Genomic DNA, 15377 nt, shown 5'->3' with positions numbered 1-15377 from the left:
CGAAAAAAATGTAAACTGACGAGTCGACAGAAGACGATATTTAGGTCAATGCTGACTTAAATGTGTTAGATTGTGTCGTGAAGGCGCCAAGAACATTGCAAATACAACTGCTAAGTAAATAATTTATTCAAGCCCGTAACAATAACACATTAGCAATACGCGAGAAATGAATAATTAACTCTCACGATTTCAATAAACGTACTAAACAGAGTGTCGTAATGTAGTTTATACTAAAAATAAGTATTGATTCTATATTTTAATGGTTGAAAATATCTTCATTCATGTCTTAACAGGCAATAAAAATTGCTTTATAGATAGAATGAATCAGCAAAATTGATAAATTTTTAGTAATTCAGATTTTGATCTTGAATTGAAATAACGTGAGTGCCATCATAAATCTGATGCCTATAACATGTGTGCTTAAAGGCTAGGATGGTTATATCTACCTTTAGTGCTCTCTCCATTCCAGTTCAAATGCCTGGCTAGGCGGTGCGCCAGCTGACTCTTTCCCCTGGCTGGTAATCCCACCAGAGCGATGAGCAGCGGCGCGAACTGATTGATGCGACGTGAACGCATTGTTGCTGTAACAAATGAGATCATATTATAGAAATTATAATGAACTGACATCATCAGTGTTTTAAGAGGAAATTGAGGCAGAGTAATTTGGAATGTTTATTTTTGTGGACGCACCTATTTCGTCCCCAAAGAACAAAATATAGTACCGTTCACCTTCATAACTATGATACAACTGAAATGCATATAGTAATACTCAGAAGTTACGTACTTTTATAGTTTTTTACTATTTGATTTTGGAGTGTTGCCATTGACAAGGCTTATGTTTACAAAATTTATCCAATGATTGTTGATAAATTGTACGCGACTGGAGAGAGTGCTAGAATCGTCTAGACTCTAATGAATGGTTTACGTGCCTTTGAAAGTCACCTACTAAATACTAAAGTAGATTAGTTTGGCTTTTCTCCAAACTGGCAGAACCGTAACCTGTCGTAATCCGCTATATCTGAGTTTTGATAAAAATCAGCACAATAGTATTATCTAACTTTGAGTTTGTTGCGAAACATCAAAATAATTGATCACCTATGCAGAATTAAGTTAATAAGTAAAGTATTCCAAACACAGTCACAGATTTTAATATAACCAAAAGAACGAATGGAAATTCGAAAATAACCGTCGGCGAAAGGAAAGGATCTAAATTTAAATTTTATATTGCAGTGCCGAAGCGTGAAAATTTTCAAAAGGTAACCCGAGGCAAAATAATTGCGTTAGTTAACATATCGCGACCAATTTAACAGAAAACAAAAACTAAAACAAACGTAAATAAACCTAAAAAGGAAGCCGATAGGAATCGGGTTGTATAGACGCTTTGCCTCGGTCATATTGTATGCAGACAGAGTACAATAAAATTATTCCATCTGTAAACTTTATCAAAAGGGAATCCAATAAGACAAGTCAATATCACCTTTATAGAGGACAGACTGGTCGTCGTTTATGAATAAATTATTACTTATTATTGAAGCAGTCTGTATATAAATAAAAATTATCAATACTGGTTGATGCTCGCGGCTTCACCCGCGTCAAGACTTTCCCGTTACAAAAGTAAACTTCAACCTGTGTGCTAAATTTCATCTAAATCCGTTCAGCTTTTTCTGCGCTTAGCTCTAAAATAGCATCCAATCATTTTCACCAACTTTCGCATTTATAATAAGAAGTTTATAATATTAGTACGGTTATTATCAAGTCTCAATTTTATGCAATCATAAGCGACTGATCTAAAGGCTTAGCTTTATAAAATATAAACCCTTGTTGCTATATGTCTATAAACCATACAATTGATAACTATATCATGAACAAAAATAAGAGAAACTAAGGAAACAAAAATAATATAAATTAGCGAAACATTACAATTGACAACCCTAGCTAGCGTATTAACTCACAAAATTGTGATTCTTTAGCTTACCCTGCTATCTCTACACTCTATAACGTCTCCGTAAAATCTTGAACTGACTAGTTCTGGCCTCTAGATTGTACTAGAACATAGTTCAAATCTGCAAACGTTTAAAAAGCATTATCGCGAGCTAACCTTACCCACCACTAGTCTGTCCGGGTCATTTCGATAACGCTTTTTATTGTCAAGTAGTTCATTGAATAAACATTAACAGCGTTCAATATAGTTCCAAGAATACAATTTCTGTCATTTAATCTATATATATAAAAATAAATCCCTATTTCCCTTGGTCACGCCATCACGCGTGAACGGCTAGACCGATTTCACTATTATTTTTTTTGTTGCGTTTGTTATTGTCAGGAGAAGGTTCTTATGATAGAAAAAATTCAAAAAATTGCGCGGAAAATTAGAAAACTTAAAGAAAATATTAATTTTATATAACTGTCAATTGTTTGAAATAACTGTCAGCGATTGATAGAAGACGGGACAACGTCTGTCAGGTCAACTAGTAGTTTATAAGGACCGAGTGGGATTATGTTTATTTGCATTTTCTTATTCTTATATATAAAATGTGTCCCTTCTGATATTAAGAATGAATCTTAATAATTTGAATATATTAAAAATATTAAAAGTATTGAAAGACAGTATAATAGAAAAGAGCGAGATAAACACACAGTAAATTCAATTCACACTTCTTTAGATATAAAAGCTAGCTGGAGCTGGCAAGATTTCATAAAAAGACTACACAGTAATTTATATAAATTTAAAAATGCACCGAATAATTTATAATCTTAGAAATAGACACAACATAATTTATTCTAAGCACCTAAATATCTTTACAAAAAATATAATATCCATTGACGCTGCAACCACCAAAAAAAATGCAGTACCTAAACAAAAATAACTGAACAAGTATTGACACATTTTACTTAGCAAAAGCAAAGGAGACTCACGAAAACCACTTTTCCAACAACTTGCTCGCTCGAGATGTTTTCGTAAAAGAAATATGCATGCCACGTTATTTGACGTCACCACACCTGAGTTAACAAACAGTTGATACTGAGCAAGCAACCAATAACATCGGTCCGCTTCGACACGCCTTCGCATCGCCGGCAGCTCCTTAGAATTACATAATTTAAATTCGCCAAGCGAGTTTGAAGTTAGATAAATCGGATTTTTAAGTTGTTTTTCTCGTAGCTTAAAGGATTAGAGATCTGTTAGACATTGGTGGTATTGTCTTAATAAGTGACAATAATCGTAGTAGATATGTGTTTCTTTCCTTATTGATATCATAGCCAGACAAACTTGGATATTATAGCCATATGATATATCATTGATCTCGGTCTTTTCCGAATTGATTCCAGAAGCCTAAAGACAACTAACATAGTTAATTAGAATACAAAAACAAAAGCAGCAACGATTCTAGGTCAACCGAGATACCTCATAATAGAAAGACTTTACATAATCTTGGCCGATTAAGAACAAATCATGAAATCGTGACATGGTTGTCAATTCTAACGTTTTCTATAGTTCAAGGCATCGTGGCCATCCTGTTTTAGAAGTGGAACGTGAAATAAACTTTCGTTTGGTAAACGCGGAGTCAAGGCCCGCGGGCCGTGCCGAGCCCGCGGAGGTAGATACCGCCGAACCGCGTACGAGTTGTGGACTTTGGACTCGGCCGAGGAAGCGATCGATCGCACGCTTCATATAAAACATTATTTTTAGATATGCAGTAGGTGTGGTGCAATGGCAATAAATTGTTAGTTTATCGATACATGTAGCGTCATATCAGTAAAGATTATTTATCTGTCGTAAAAATATTGTATAAATTGCCTGCAACGGTAGAGACTCATGGGCACTATGTCTAGATAGTATTTGGAACAGAAGTTTAATTTTGTTAATCAAACTTCTTTAATTTCCTTGATGAGCATATTATACTTATATTATGTAAAATGAAAACCAAACATAGTTACTAATGATTAGAGTTGAATGTCACTTATTACTTACTTATTTACTTTATCTGCTACAGATCAACTGAACGCTTAGTGTAGAACTGAACGACACGCCGCTCTAGAAGTTTCTAGCCAATAATATGTAACATTACACCCACGCTACACCGTATACCTATTACCTACGCTATTGCACAATTAATCTAATAAATACAGGCATAATAATACAACCATTGTTGAATTTGTATGGATTGCTGATTACTGCGGCCTAAATTTACCTTAAAGTAAATTGCCTTGTTTACTTTCATTAAACATGAACACGGTGTTTGGCAACGTAGAGTAGGCCAGTAAACAGGCAAATTAAATCTGCCTGAGGTCTGGATGGTATCGTATGTAAAGAATTTTAAAAGTAAGTTAACAAAGGATGAATATAATCTTTAAAATCAAAACTGGTATTAAAACTACCTACTTGGTTTCACATTTTTCTGCAAAGTGACATCTCTTTTTACATCTGATATGTACTACTGCTTATTATTCTCGTTAAATTAATTCCTCATTAAATATTTAGCTCACGTTATATCGTAGTTTCTGAGAAAGTCGATGTTTTGCGTAATGGACTTTAATATTATTCTTAATTCATTCGCCTTCATTAAATAGAAGATTGTCTACGGATCTTGCGTCATTAGCGGAAACCAAACAATGGCTCATAGTGGCAAATGTAATTAGACTTAGCTATTGTATGATGTTATTTGAATAAGTAGAAATATATCGTTGTTAAACCATAATCACGTGTTAAAATTAATATCTATCTCGGAATAAATAGCTTTGACAGTAGATATACAAAACATGACAAATTACTGTTCAAAAATTTTAAATGAGGCCTAAAATTTGCTCTGTTCATCCTACAGCTTTCTAAATTATAAGGCATTAACATGAAACAACAGGTACATACACTTTTCGGGCACAAATTATTCGTCCGGTGGCGTGTTGTACTTCTGACGTCACAATTTTCCTTGAAAGGACACAAAGAACTTATAATTTCACATTATCCTTTTTCGTTCGTAATTATTGTTTCTTGGTGATGCCATGACGTAGTTAAATTCATTTCGTGTAAGCAAAACATAAAATTTACGGGTAACAACTACTGTTAATAATCGTATCATTAAAATAATAATATATCCTCAGAATTTACAAAATTTGATAACTTTTATGATAACCATACTAACTGGTATTAATGAATGCCCACCAAGAAGAAATGAATGAACTTTGTTGCCAATCAAGATTAAGAAATAAAAAAACAGGAACATTATGGACGCCGTGATATAAAAAGAAGATGCCAGTAACAGATATCAGATACTAAAAAAAACTAAACTCCACCTGAAAAGGAAATGTACATAGACAATACTATTAGAAAATATTTGAGAATCTCTACCACCAATTGGGCGACTCAGAACATTTATATTAAATTGTATCGGTAGTCCCAATATAAAGTCGTTGGGAGATATCTCGGCGCGTCGCGGTATATTTAGCTAAATGATCTCACGCGTGTGAACCCAAAGAGACATTAAACCCCGAAATTTCTGGACCATTAAGAATTGGAGCCTATTATAAATAGAAGATAAGTTTTGGCAGGGCCATTTCAAACAGATTTACTTGAGTTGATATCAGCTAATAAGTTGTTGAGTGTATGCAATTTATATTATGTTCATATTTAAATTCAAGTTCCTTTCTGATTTTATCTTAATATTAATTCTGCTGTTGTTTTGTGACGTCATTAATTTGACGTTAAATAAATTTTGTTATTGTCGATAATATTATGATAATAGGAATAGTTTTTATCATTGTTTTTAAAATGATATAAATTAATTCTAACATAACAATAATATTATATTTATTTACATCAAATCTGATAAAAAAAAGAATTATTTGCAAAGCAAATTTAAAAATAAGCTTGTAACATGATTCAAGTAGACCAGATAATGAAATATTTATGTTACGGTGTAACTAAAATTGCTATTTTACACTATCTACATCGAGTATATTTTCTGCACCTATCAAAACACCCCAAGCCAAGATCTATATTTAATCCATAGTTAAACCAAAAGGTCAATTAAAATTGTATACAGACGTCATCATAGTCAATAGGTACCATTGACATAGATTTAATTGAATCCGTTGGACTATGTACCAAACCTCTTCCTCTTGGCTACGAGTGCCATGTTAATAGAAAACAATAATTAGAATTCTAAACAAACCAATCATTTAACCTATATGAGATATTATACTGATTGGAGTTTTCCTATGGTCACGTGTAGCGGCATGCGCGGGAACGAGCGTCAAGTGCGACCACACAAATTACGTGTCGAGATTTCTATTAATGGACTCGATTGATTGTTCCGTTTACACTATGTAGAATATATTATTATGTAAAATACTTTTAATTTTTAGGTTACAATTAGGTAAAGACGGAAAAGCCTAAGTATTATGTCTGACTGTAACTGCGTTTGATGTACGCTGATTTCTGGAATGAGCGTATATTTCATGCTTTTTATCCTTCGTCCTAAATTGCAGAACCGCGAGAATGCATTTAAACAGAGTTAAATATAACTTATGTTGACGAAAAAGCCAAAGCACTTGCATACTTAAATGCAGATTCATGTGAGTTTATGTATTCTGACGCCCATATTTATTCTGAAAGGAATTACTCAAATACCAATCTCCGGCATTATGTGGTACAAAGACCTACAAAGAAATTGCTGGTGGATATATTTTATATCCGCCCGGATAGCGACCACTGTACACAAGGTGATAAAACCCACCATAGCGGCCACGTAAGTGTGTCACGTTCCGGGATCAGCCTGTGTATATCCGGTTACAACAGGCCGGCATAATAGTGTCCACTGCCGAGGGGTAATCATCTTGTCAATCGACATTCTATTGGACCCCATTCCACTTACCATCAGGGGCAGTGGGTTCACGTTGCCCGTATATAAAAAAGAAGACCAATTTGAAGTATCCAAGTGAAATTAGTATTTGGCGTACTGTTGAATGAATGACGTGTATTCCACGCACCCACATCGTGAAGCAATAAAAGCACAGATTCTAATCATCTACTTGTGACGTCTGAGAAATTGACCCCTGTATTTATGTTGTGATTCTTATTTTATATAATATGTTGACATTATGTTGATACAATGTCGTATGATGTGCGAGATATAAGTACCGATGTGGGCTGGGGTTGAAAACATTCAGTTTCCAATGACGCATTGTTTTCTGATTGTTATTGAACTCCTTAAAGACAATTCTTTTCTGACTTAAATCCAGTATTTATTATAATCAACAATGATGTTTGTGTTCTATTACTTTTGTTAAATTTCCACATCTAAGGGGATTATTTCAAATAGCAAAAGTCTCGATAACTTTTAACCCTTATATCTTTTAAATGACTAACATTTTCCACATTCCTATTCTAAGAATTAATTTAATTAGTTGTGAGATGTTGTAAACACTAATCTTTCCAAATAATTATCTAGTCGAATGCATGCATTGACATCTATTATTGCATGCGCGATAAACAAAAAATACTGACTGAAATCACTTCGAATATTAGTTTTCCATGAAATTAGGACGTATCTCGATAACACTCGAAGGCTTGGCCATGTAGAACATTAAAAACATAAATTAGTCACAAAGTCTTAACGTCAAATTATGGTGCGCAGTAAAGTTATACGAGTGCTATAAACTATACGGCCATTCTCTGTCGTCATGAACACTAGTTATCAAGAATGTCAACTAACGCCCACACAACGTTTCGTCAGTTTTGTAATACGTATTATCATTAATAGATATGCCCTTAAACGCAATTATGTCCGCGTCTATCATCAAACTTCCCAGACCAATTACTGCACCAATTAAACAGGGACCAAAGTGCAGTGGACAGATTAATAATGATTTGGAAAAGAAATTGTCTGGCTCTCCTGGCGAAACGGGTCCTGAACCTATGCCTTGAATTCAGATACTGGCGTTCCATTCGTAATAAAGCGTATACCTTTGCCTGCTCAGGTAAGTTATGCAGGTATGAGTGAAAGACTTAAGGTTATAGTCAATCAGGAAATCAAACAAGTTACATAACGATTGTAACTTGTCTATGAATAAATACTAAAATATGGCGGTTCTATAATAAGAATGTCATGCATAAAGTCCACATATCTAAGTATAAAATGAAAAACAAGTTTTATCTTGATTATGTGTTTCTACATAATGATTTCATCAAACTCTTTGTTACCCTCCAAACAATATAGTTACGAAGTTCCGATAGTGAGCGTAGCAACTAGCTGATAATTTGCAGGGGGCATAGAAGATAACTTTTAAAAATATAATCAATCTTAAACATTGAAATAGGATGTTTATCAAACATGTTTTGGAGCGAGTGATCTTTATCGGCATTTTATAACAAAAGTGTTGGAGCATCTAAGCGAACTGAGTTGTGGAAACCGGTCTGAATTTAAATTATAACTTGAATAAATATTCACATCGCGAATTAATTGTATACCTACAAATAAAACACAATTGGTAGCTTGGTTACACCTGAAACAACATTATTATTAATTCTCGTTGTACGCTCATCACGCTATTTCTGCTAATCTATTCCTAGCAACACATTATCGCCACTATAATGTAAAATATTCTGCTAAATGTTTTACATCACACATGTCGCTCGGCAAGTTATTTATAACAATGATAAACAATTAGCTGTATCAATAAACGTTAGCATTGCCTGTTGCCACATCGTCCATTTTGTCCGGCCTCCGAGAGGCGTGGCACTACGTCACAAATACCGCGATACCGCTTTTTAACATTATTATTGTAAAACTAAAACGTCTTCTTTATTTTCGTCAAGGATTTCAGCATGGAAACTGTGTTTTATTCTGGTTTCATTTTTACTCCACAAATTAGTTTCATCTCGTGCTAATTTATTTTTAATTTGGATTTTATTGGTAAACATTTTTTAAATATGTATTAATTTTTTTATTAACACACTTTTTGGCCTTTAATATTCTATAGCCCTATACTTCTGAATCATTATATTCAGATAGCGTGTAACGTGCGATTATAAGCATTCTTTGTCCGCTTTATTTGCCCGTGTTTTGAGATAGTGTGCCTACAAAGATGAGATATCTTAATTATAAGACACAACGAGTTGGTACTTTGATAATACATATAGTTTCACATCGTAGAGTTTGTAAGTTAGGATTGGAATTTTGATGTTGATAATTCTTTCACTAATGGGAAATTACATTATGCTTCTCCTACAAGATACTTTATCTCAATAACAAACTTGAACGCCGATGCTATGGATTTCAGGATGGGGGATTAACTTATGAGATTCACGTGGCTTCATCAGTGGAGGTTTCTTTATCACAGTAAAGATTGCCTGATCATGATTTACCATTATGTTCACCGCTCACGTTAAGCCGGTCGAGAGGTCGGATACGTAACGTTATTATTGTTTATCGTCACCCGAACGATGCTGACAGAAGTCATTCTGCCTACTCGTGCCACAACATATATGCATTTATATAAACTTATTATTTTTATACTGATAATTATGGAACTTGAAGTAGGACCGACGAGTTGTGGTCGATATTAACTTATAAATGATACTATTATTGAAGCCTATATTATTAAATAAGTAAGTACAATCTCATTGTTCAGTTTTGCTGTTCTGCGATTCTCTAGTATTCACGTTTTGACTCTATCCGTGGATATTGTAAGTACTACGACATAATACTTCATTTGCTTTTACTGTATTCAGTAGTTTAGTACAGTTCAGTACTTCATGATATTTGTGAGTTCATTCTGTGTGTATGAACTCACAGTATCTTGAAGTACTCCGTCAAGTACAAATATTTTTTAAAATCTGTATAGTTGTAAGTTGCTATTATAATTTAGATTTTCGGACGATCAACACTTCAGTCCGCTCCGTGACCATGAAGGATGCAGTTTTCGAAACAAAAGAAAAATTAAAGTATGAATAAACGCAATAAAAACCGATATTTTTATTTCGAAGTATTTGGTGTCCACTAAAAACACTAAATACTATTAAGCATAGAATATTTTATAATAGAGCTATTAAGAGTTAATAACCTAAATGATTTAAATGCCTGTATAGTAATTATCAAATGGTGTACTGTTTCCAAGTAATTAATAGGTCCTTAATCCTCATTAAACGATATATATAATTAGGATTCAAAATTTCACGTTATCAAAACTATTCACAATACAGGCTTGCCTAATGTAAAGACCATTGGATATAAGTTCAAATGTAAAAATATTTTTTGTTAACTTTGTCAAACTAACGTTAATGACAACATAATACTAAGCTTACAATGATTATTGTGATTCATAAATTTTATACAACCATGACTTCAGACCGAGAGATAAAATACGTTGATATCTTAACCCTGTGCCACCAGTAAAACGGCGGGCTAGTCATATTTCTAAGTTATTTATTCATAATTAATAATACATATAAAAAACATCATATTTCTACAATGTGGACTTGGTTTCGTTTATTTCATAATGAATATGCTAGTAAAATTATTTATTCCCTGCATCTTCTATTAAGTAAACATCATTTTAATTTACAACCTATTAGATAGACAATTAATGAGGAATGTTTTGGTCAAAATTCTCGGAAAGACCTAAAATTGTTTTTTTTAAGTAATTATTCCTAAGTCTGCATATTCCCGCCTATAACTCAAAACCGTAAATCTATAACGAAGTCTCAAAGCCGTTTGCCCGGAGGAGGGCCTTAAATTATTTGTTATTATATAACAATCACATTTAACCTCCAAAGTTACATCACTTCGATAGTGCAAAGGTTGCGAAGTATATTTTTCAGTAGGAACACCCAAACGAATCTTATCGGCACATACATAATTTTAGATAAACGGCACACTTCTTCCGAGAAATATGAAACGATGATTCGAGATTGATTTTTAAATCACTACTATTTGGCAGTAAGATGTTGCTATTGAGCCAAACAGGCCGACTCACAGGTATCTACGTGTAGTTCATTGAATAAGGTCACACGCTTCTAGTAGTAACTAATTTAGAAGACCGTGGATGTCTCATGTCGATCCGAATACTAAAGATTGAATGCATTGTAAAAAATGTATGGAACTAAATGTAACTTTTCAGAACATGCGTTTCGATTAAACAAGCTTCAATATTTGCCATAAAGTCTGTAATTTCATGGTCACGCCAACATTAATTAGGCCAGTAAACATAATGTTTTCATGAATAATGTCAAATTTGTTTTAATGAAACTTGCAATGTGGTTTGCGTAAATTTATCATTTTACAACTTATAAGCCATTGTTCGTAGCCTACACTTTTAACATGGATTACAGGTTTTATAAGGCTTACAAGTGCTTATAGTCTCGTGCTAGCAAACTGGGCAGCTCACTTATCATATCGTATGATTAGTATTTGTCAAAAAAAATAATATTCACGTGCATTCAACGTGAAAAAGATAAAATTAGACCAAAAATCTGTCAGTTTGCAGGACGTTTGTCAGTACTTACTATAACGCAATGGCTCAAGACGCTGGCACATAGCCATCTCTTACGACTGTCTTGACCGTTCAATTGAACTTAGTCTGCCATGTCAAATTAACTGTATAACAGTTGCCATGACTTATCAATCGGAAGACACAGGCCGCTGTCTGCTGTTGCCAAGTTGCTGATTAAGCATGCCTGAAGTGTGTTTTGATTACTAAAAGCCGTGTAAACAACATTTACTGGACTTAATTGTATTACTTTGTTTATCGGATACCTTTTTGCGGTTGTTCCACGATTTTGATTCGCATTTGGTGTTCTGCCAGATAATTCTTAATTTGAATACGATCTATTTGTATCTGGAGTTTGGACTAATGAATGATCTATTCCTGCGAACACTTCAACGTTTTGTTTTACGATCACTATACTCGTTACACGGAGTTCATTCTCTCTTGTAAGATTGAATTCAGCAACTAACTACTCTTGCAATATGACGTGGCGCAGTTTAATGTTATTTAAATTATAATATTCAATTATTTGTCTATTCACGGACTACACAAGGACAGACTAGATAATTATGCGGAACCGAATGAACGTTGTAGAACACAAAAGGAAATGTTTTTATAAGTAATTTCAGTATCTCAACGAACTGCAACTTCTATTTATAGACAGTTATTTTCGATCTTTTGTGAAAATCGTGTAGGCGACAATCTCATTACAAGAGATTGTTCAGAAGACGATGTTCTTATAGCACACTGACCTTATATTACCAATAAATCACAGTTTCATTGAAACGACGGAACAATGATAATTGATGAACACTGCACTTTAATATCTGATGCTTCAGTTGCTACATTGTTTGCTAGAAAACAAAAATGATGGCAAAGCACTTAAATATTCACTGTAAATGCTCCATATAATTGTATTTTTCAAGTCGTGACTAACGTATTTGCAGCCTGGTTCAGCCGGCTTCGACCCAAGACATCCGAGAAAACAATAAAGACATTTCAGAATCGGAAAAACAAACTCACCGGTCGCCAAAACTTTCTCTTTGTCCTCCATCATAGCGTGGGCTGTGCTTGCTCCTGGTGCCATGACTATTCTTCTCAGCGAGGATCTCCTGACCAAAGCTACGATGTGTTTGGCGCGGTGCTGCGATTGCTTCCTACGACGCGTGCGCACTCTGTGAAGGCTTCCAGCCGACTGGCCGCTAACTCCAGCAGTTATCACTGAACGCACCTTATCAGACCCGCGGCAGTGATTGCCGAACAACCTTACAATGGTTGAATAGATTTTGCAGTATATTAACCAAAAATATATGTACCAATCGCGCTGTATGCTCATCAACGCCATCAATAGCGATCTGGAACAAATTAAATTCATATCAGATTGCAATTTTAAATATATATTTTTTTTGTTTTTCTTAAAGTTTTTGTTTATTTACGTATTAAGTACACATACAATCCCATCTTAGGGAACATTGGAAAGCGAACTTTATTTATTTGGCATACAGAATACTTTGCCAACTAAATCGATATTTAGGGAATCGCATGCTCTCTATTCACTGTATGCGCATTTTTCCACCACTTCCTCGATAAATCTTAAATGTACCCTATGCCATATGCAGAAAGCCTGTTTTCTGATATGCCATTTTGGGCCGAGACGGTACTTGTCTGGTGGTGTCTACCTACGTTAATGCATTTCGACTATTAATGGCTTAATGTCGTTTAAGTGAAAATTTATTTATAATTAGTCCGCAATTAACTTCAAGCCTCAACTCCATTAATACTACTATCTTATACATCGTCTAAAGTGAGATGATTATTTTAAAACTATCTAAATGTTTCTGGCATTTTAAGGCAGGCAGACATCGCTCAAACTTTATCTGTTTGTTAAAGTACATATTACACTACTTTGAAGCTGATTGTACAGTTGGTGATGTTACTTAGGTCTTAAGTGAATACATAAAATAATTTAATTGCACGTACGAAATTGAATTAGTATAACAATTGTGCAGAAATAAAAAATCGTTCAACTCATGCTTCCTTCGCAGCAACAAAGCGATTTGTAAATTACATTTCAATACTGATATATCGAATCCTTTCTACGGTTCAAGGTTTCATGAATACCGATTGTTTACAAATTTTGTATCGATTTATGATGTAATATCTTATAATTTCTGAATTTTATCCGCTCCATCCTCTAATATTTAGGTCAAATTCAAGTCACGAAAATGGATAAGCGACAAAAAAAGATCTTTAAAAAAACTACGATCCAATATAAAAAGGGGAATGTCGTAGGACATTGTTACAATTTAGGAACGTTAAAAGATGTTTTTATCAGTATCCTTGACTTCAACATTTTTTAAATGCTTTTTAAAATAGACGATATGGATCGTCACCCGTGGCCATGCCCTTGACGACTGACGCAAACGCATTGAGGATTGATTATCGATTAGATAATTGCATTGCAGTTGCTCTGGAATCATGGTGTGTTTAAGGCATTTATGCTTGGCATCTGGCTTCCTTATTATTCATTAAACTGTCACTTTAAAAAATCCAAAGTATTGAAAGTAGGCTGTGAAATTGAATCAAAGAATTTCTAAAGATTAATGGATAGAAACATGGTACTTATCTAAAATTAATCTGTTAGGTAGATATTCTTGGTTTAAAAAAATCTTTAATCCATTTCACTAGAAATAAGGATTTGTAAAAGATACGCAAACAATAATAGTATAGACGATAATTAGGAATGAAATAACAAATAAGCTATCATTCAATTTAACAATAAGATTACTGAAGTCATTCCAAAACTAATATATGATAAATTCGTAGTTTCCGTATTATTGGAATATTCTGCAATGTTTACCACAGGCTTGACCTATATTTCTTTGGTTACATGTTTAGAAATCAGATAAATATTAATAGAAACGTGCGTGCTCCACTTTACAGTGTTCGAAGCTAGCACGAGGATTCTGTTCTAGGGTTTTACCTAGTTAGACGTTCTAGGAATTAAATGAAAACACTAACTTTGTAACCACTTAGTCGATGGAAACATTTAGTACTTATATTAAATGTATATTTTCCTAGAATTCTATGACAGTACAGTCAACGATAAAAATAAATTATTAAACTCAAAATTTAAAACAACTTAGTTATGTAACTTTACAATATTTTCTTCACTGATATTTAAAATTGAAAAACAAATATTTATCTATCTATACTTATAATAAATCTGTAGAGAGGTCAATTCTGTACATGAAATATATTTCCAAAATAACTATCAGGGGGTGATTAGGGATCGATACTGATGCCAAAAATGCAATTAGTAAAATTTTTGTCTGTCTGTCTGTCTGTCTGTATAACCGTTATAGAAACAAAAACTACTCGACGGATTTTAACGAAACTTGGTACAATTATTTGTCATACTCCTGTGCTGGTTATAGTATACTTTTCATCACGCTACAATTAATAGGAGCAGAGCAGTGAAGGGAAATGTTGGGAAAACGGGAGAAGTTACTCCATTTTTTAAGCTTCCGTCGCGTGTGCAACCTTAATGGTTAAAGCTACACAGAAATCATGTATGACGGAAATGTTCTCCTTAAAATTATGTAAAAAATATCCCACGACAGCATATGTCTATCTTTTATGGTTGACTCACAATAACACGTGTAACTCCCGATAGCTTAGCAGTTCGAAGCTTTCTCATTATATTTGTCTACTCTTACGTTTATAACACTCTCAGTCATCCCTAATTAAAAAGTTAACATTAATAAATCTTCCATAAAAAAGAATCATAGAAATCGGTATAGAAACACCAAAGTTATACATGAAATACGCTAATAATAAGCCATCATGCGTGAATACTGAATCAGGCTATAAGGATTATTTTTGTATATATATAA

At 33.7% G+C, this 15377-nt stretch overlaps 1 protein-coding gene across 4 annotated transcripts in view; it reads right to left on the bottom strand.

The window, feature by feature from the left end:
* LOC115446685 (6-phosphofructo-2-kinase/fructose-2,6-bisphosphatase) overlaps nucleotides 1-15377 on the bottom strand; it is a 29620-nt gene that overhangs the window by 9158 nt on the left and 5085 nt on the right. For 2 of the 4 annotated variants that reach the window (XM_030173454.2, XM_030173455.2), the window contains exons 2-3: nucleotides 12505-12836; nucleotides 447-581 (exon numbers count right to left, since the gene is read on the bottom strand). In XM_030173454.2, the coding sequence (XP_030029314.1) occupies nucleotides 447-581; nucleotides 12505-12826 (457 nt within the window). In that variant the 5' untranslated portion in view covers nucleotides 12827-12836. Of the gene's footprint in view, nucleotides 1-446; nucleotides 582-1975; nucleotides 2070-2916; nucleotides 3086-12504; nucleotides 12837-15377 lie in introns of those variants that run through there. The other 2 variants (XM_030173456.1, XM_030173457.2) reach the window with 2 other exon arrangements.

Source organism: Manduca sexta, chromosome 10 (genome assembly GCF_014839805.1).
Source record: "Manduca sexta isolate Smith_Timp_Sample1 chromosome 10, JHU_Msex_v1.0, whole genome shotgun sequence".
Taxonomy (NCBI): Eukaryota; Metazoa; Arthropoda; class Insecta; order Lepidoptera; family Sphingidae; genus Manduca; species Manduca sexta.
The sequence above is the reverse complement of the archived record's forward strand: the minus strand, read 5'-3'. Positions and strand labels throughout refer to the sequence as shown.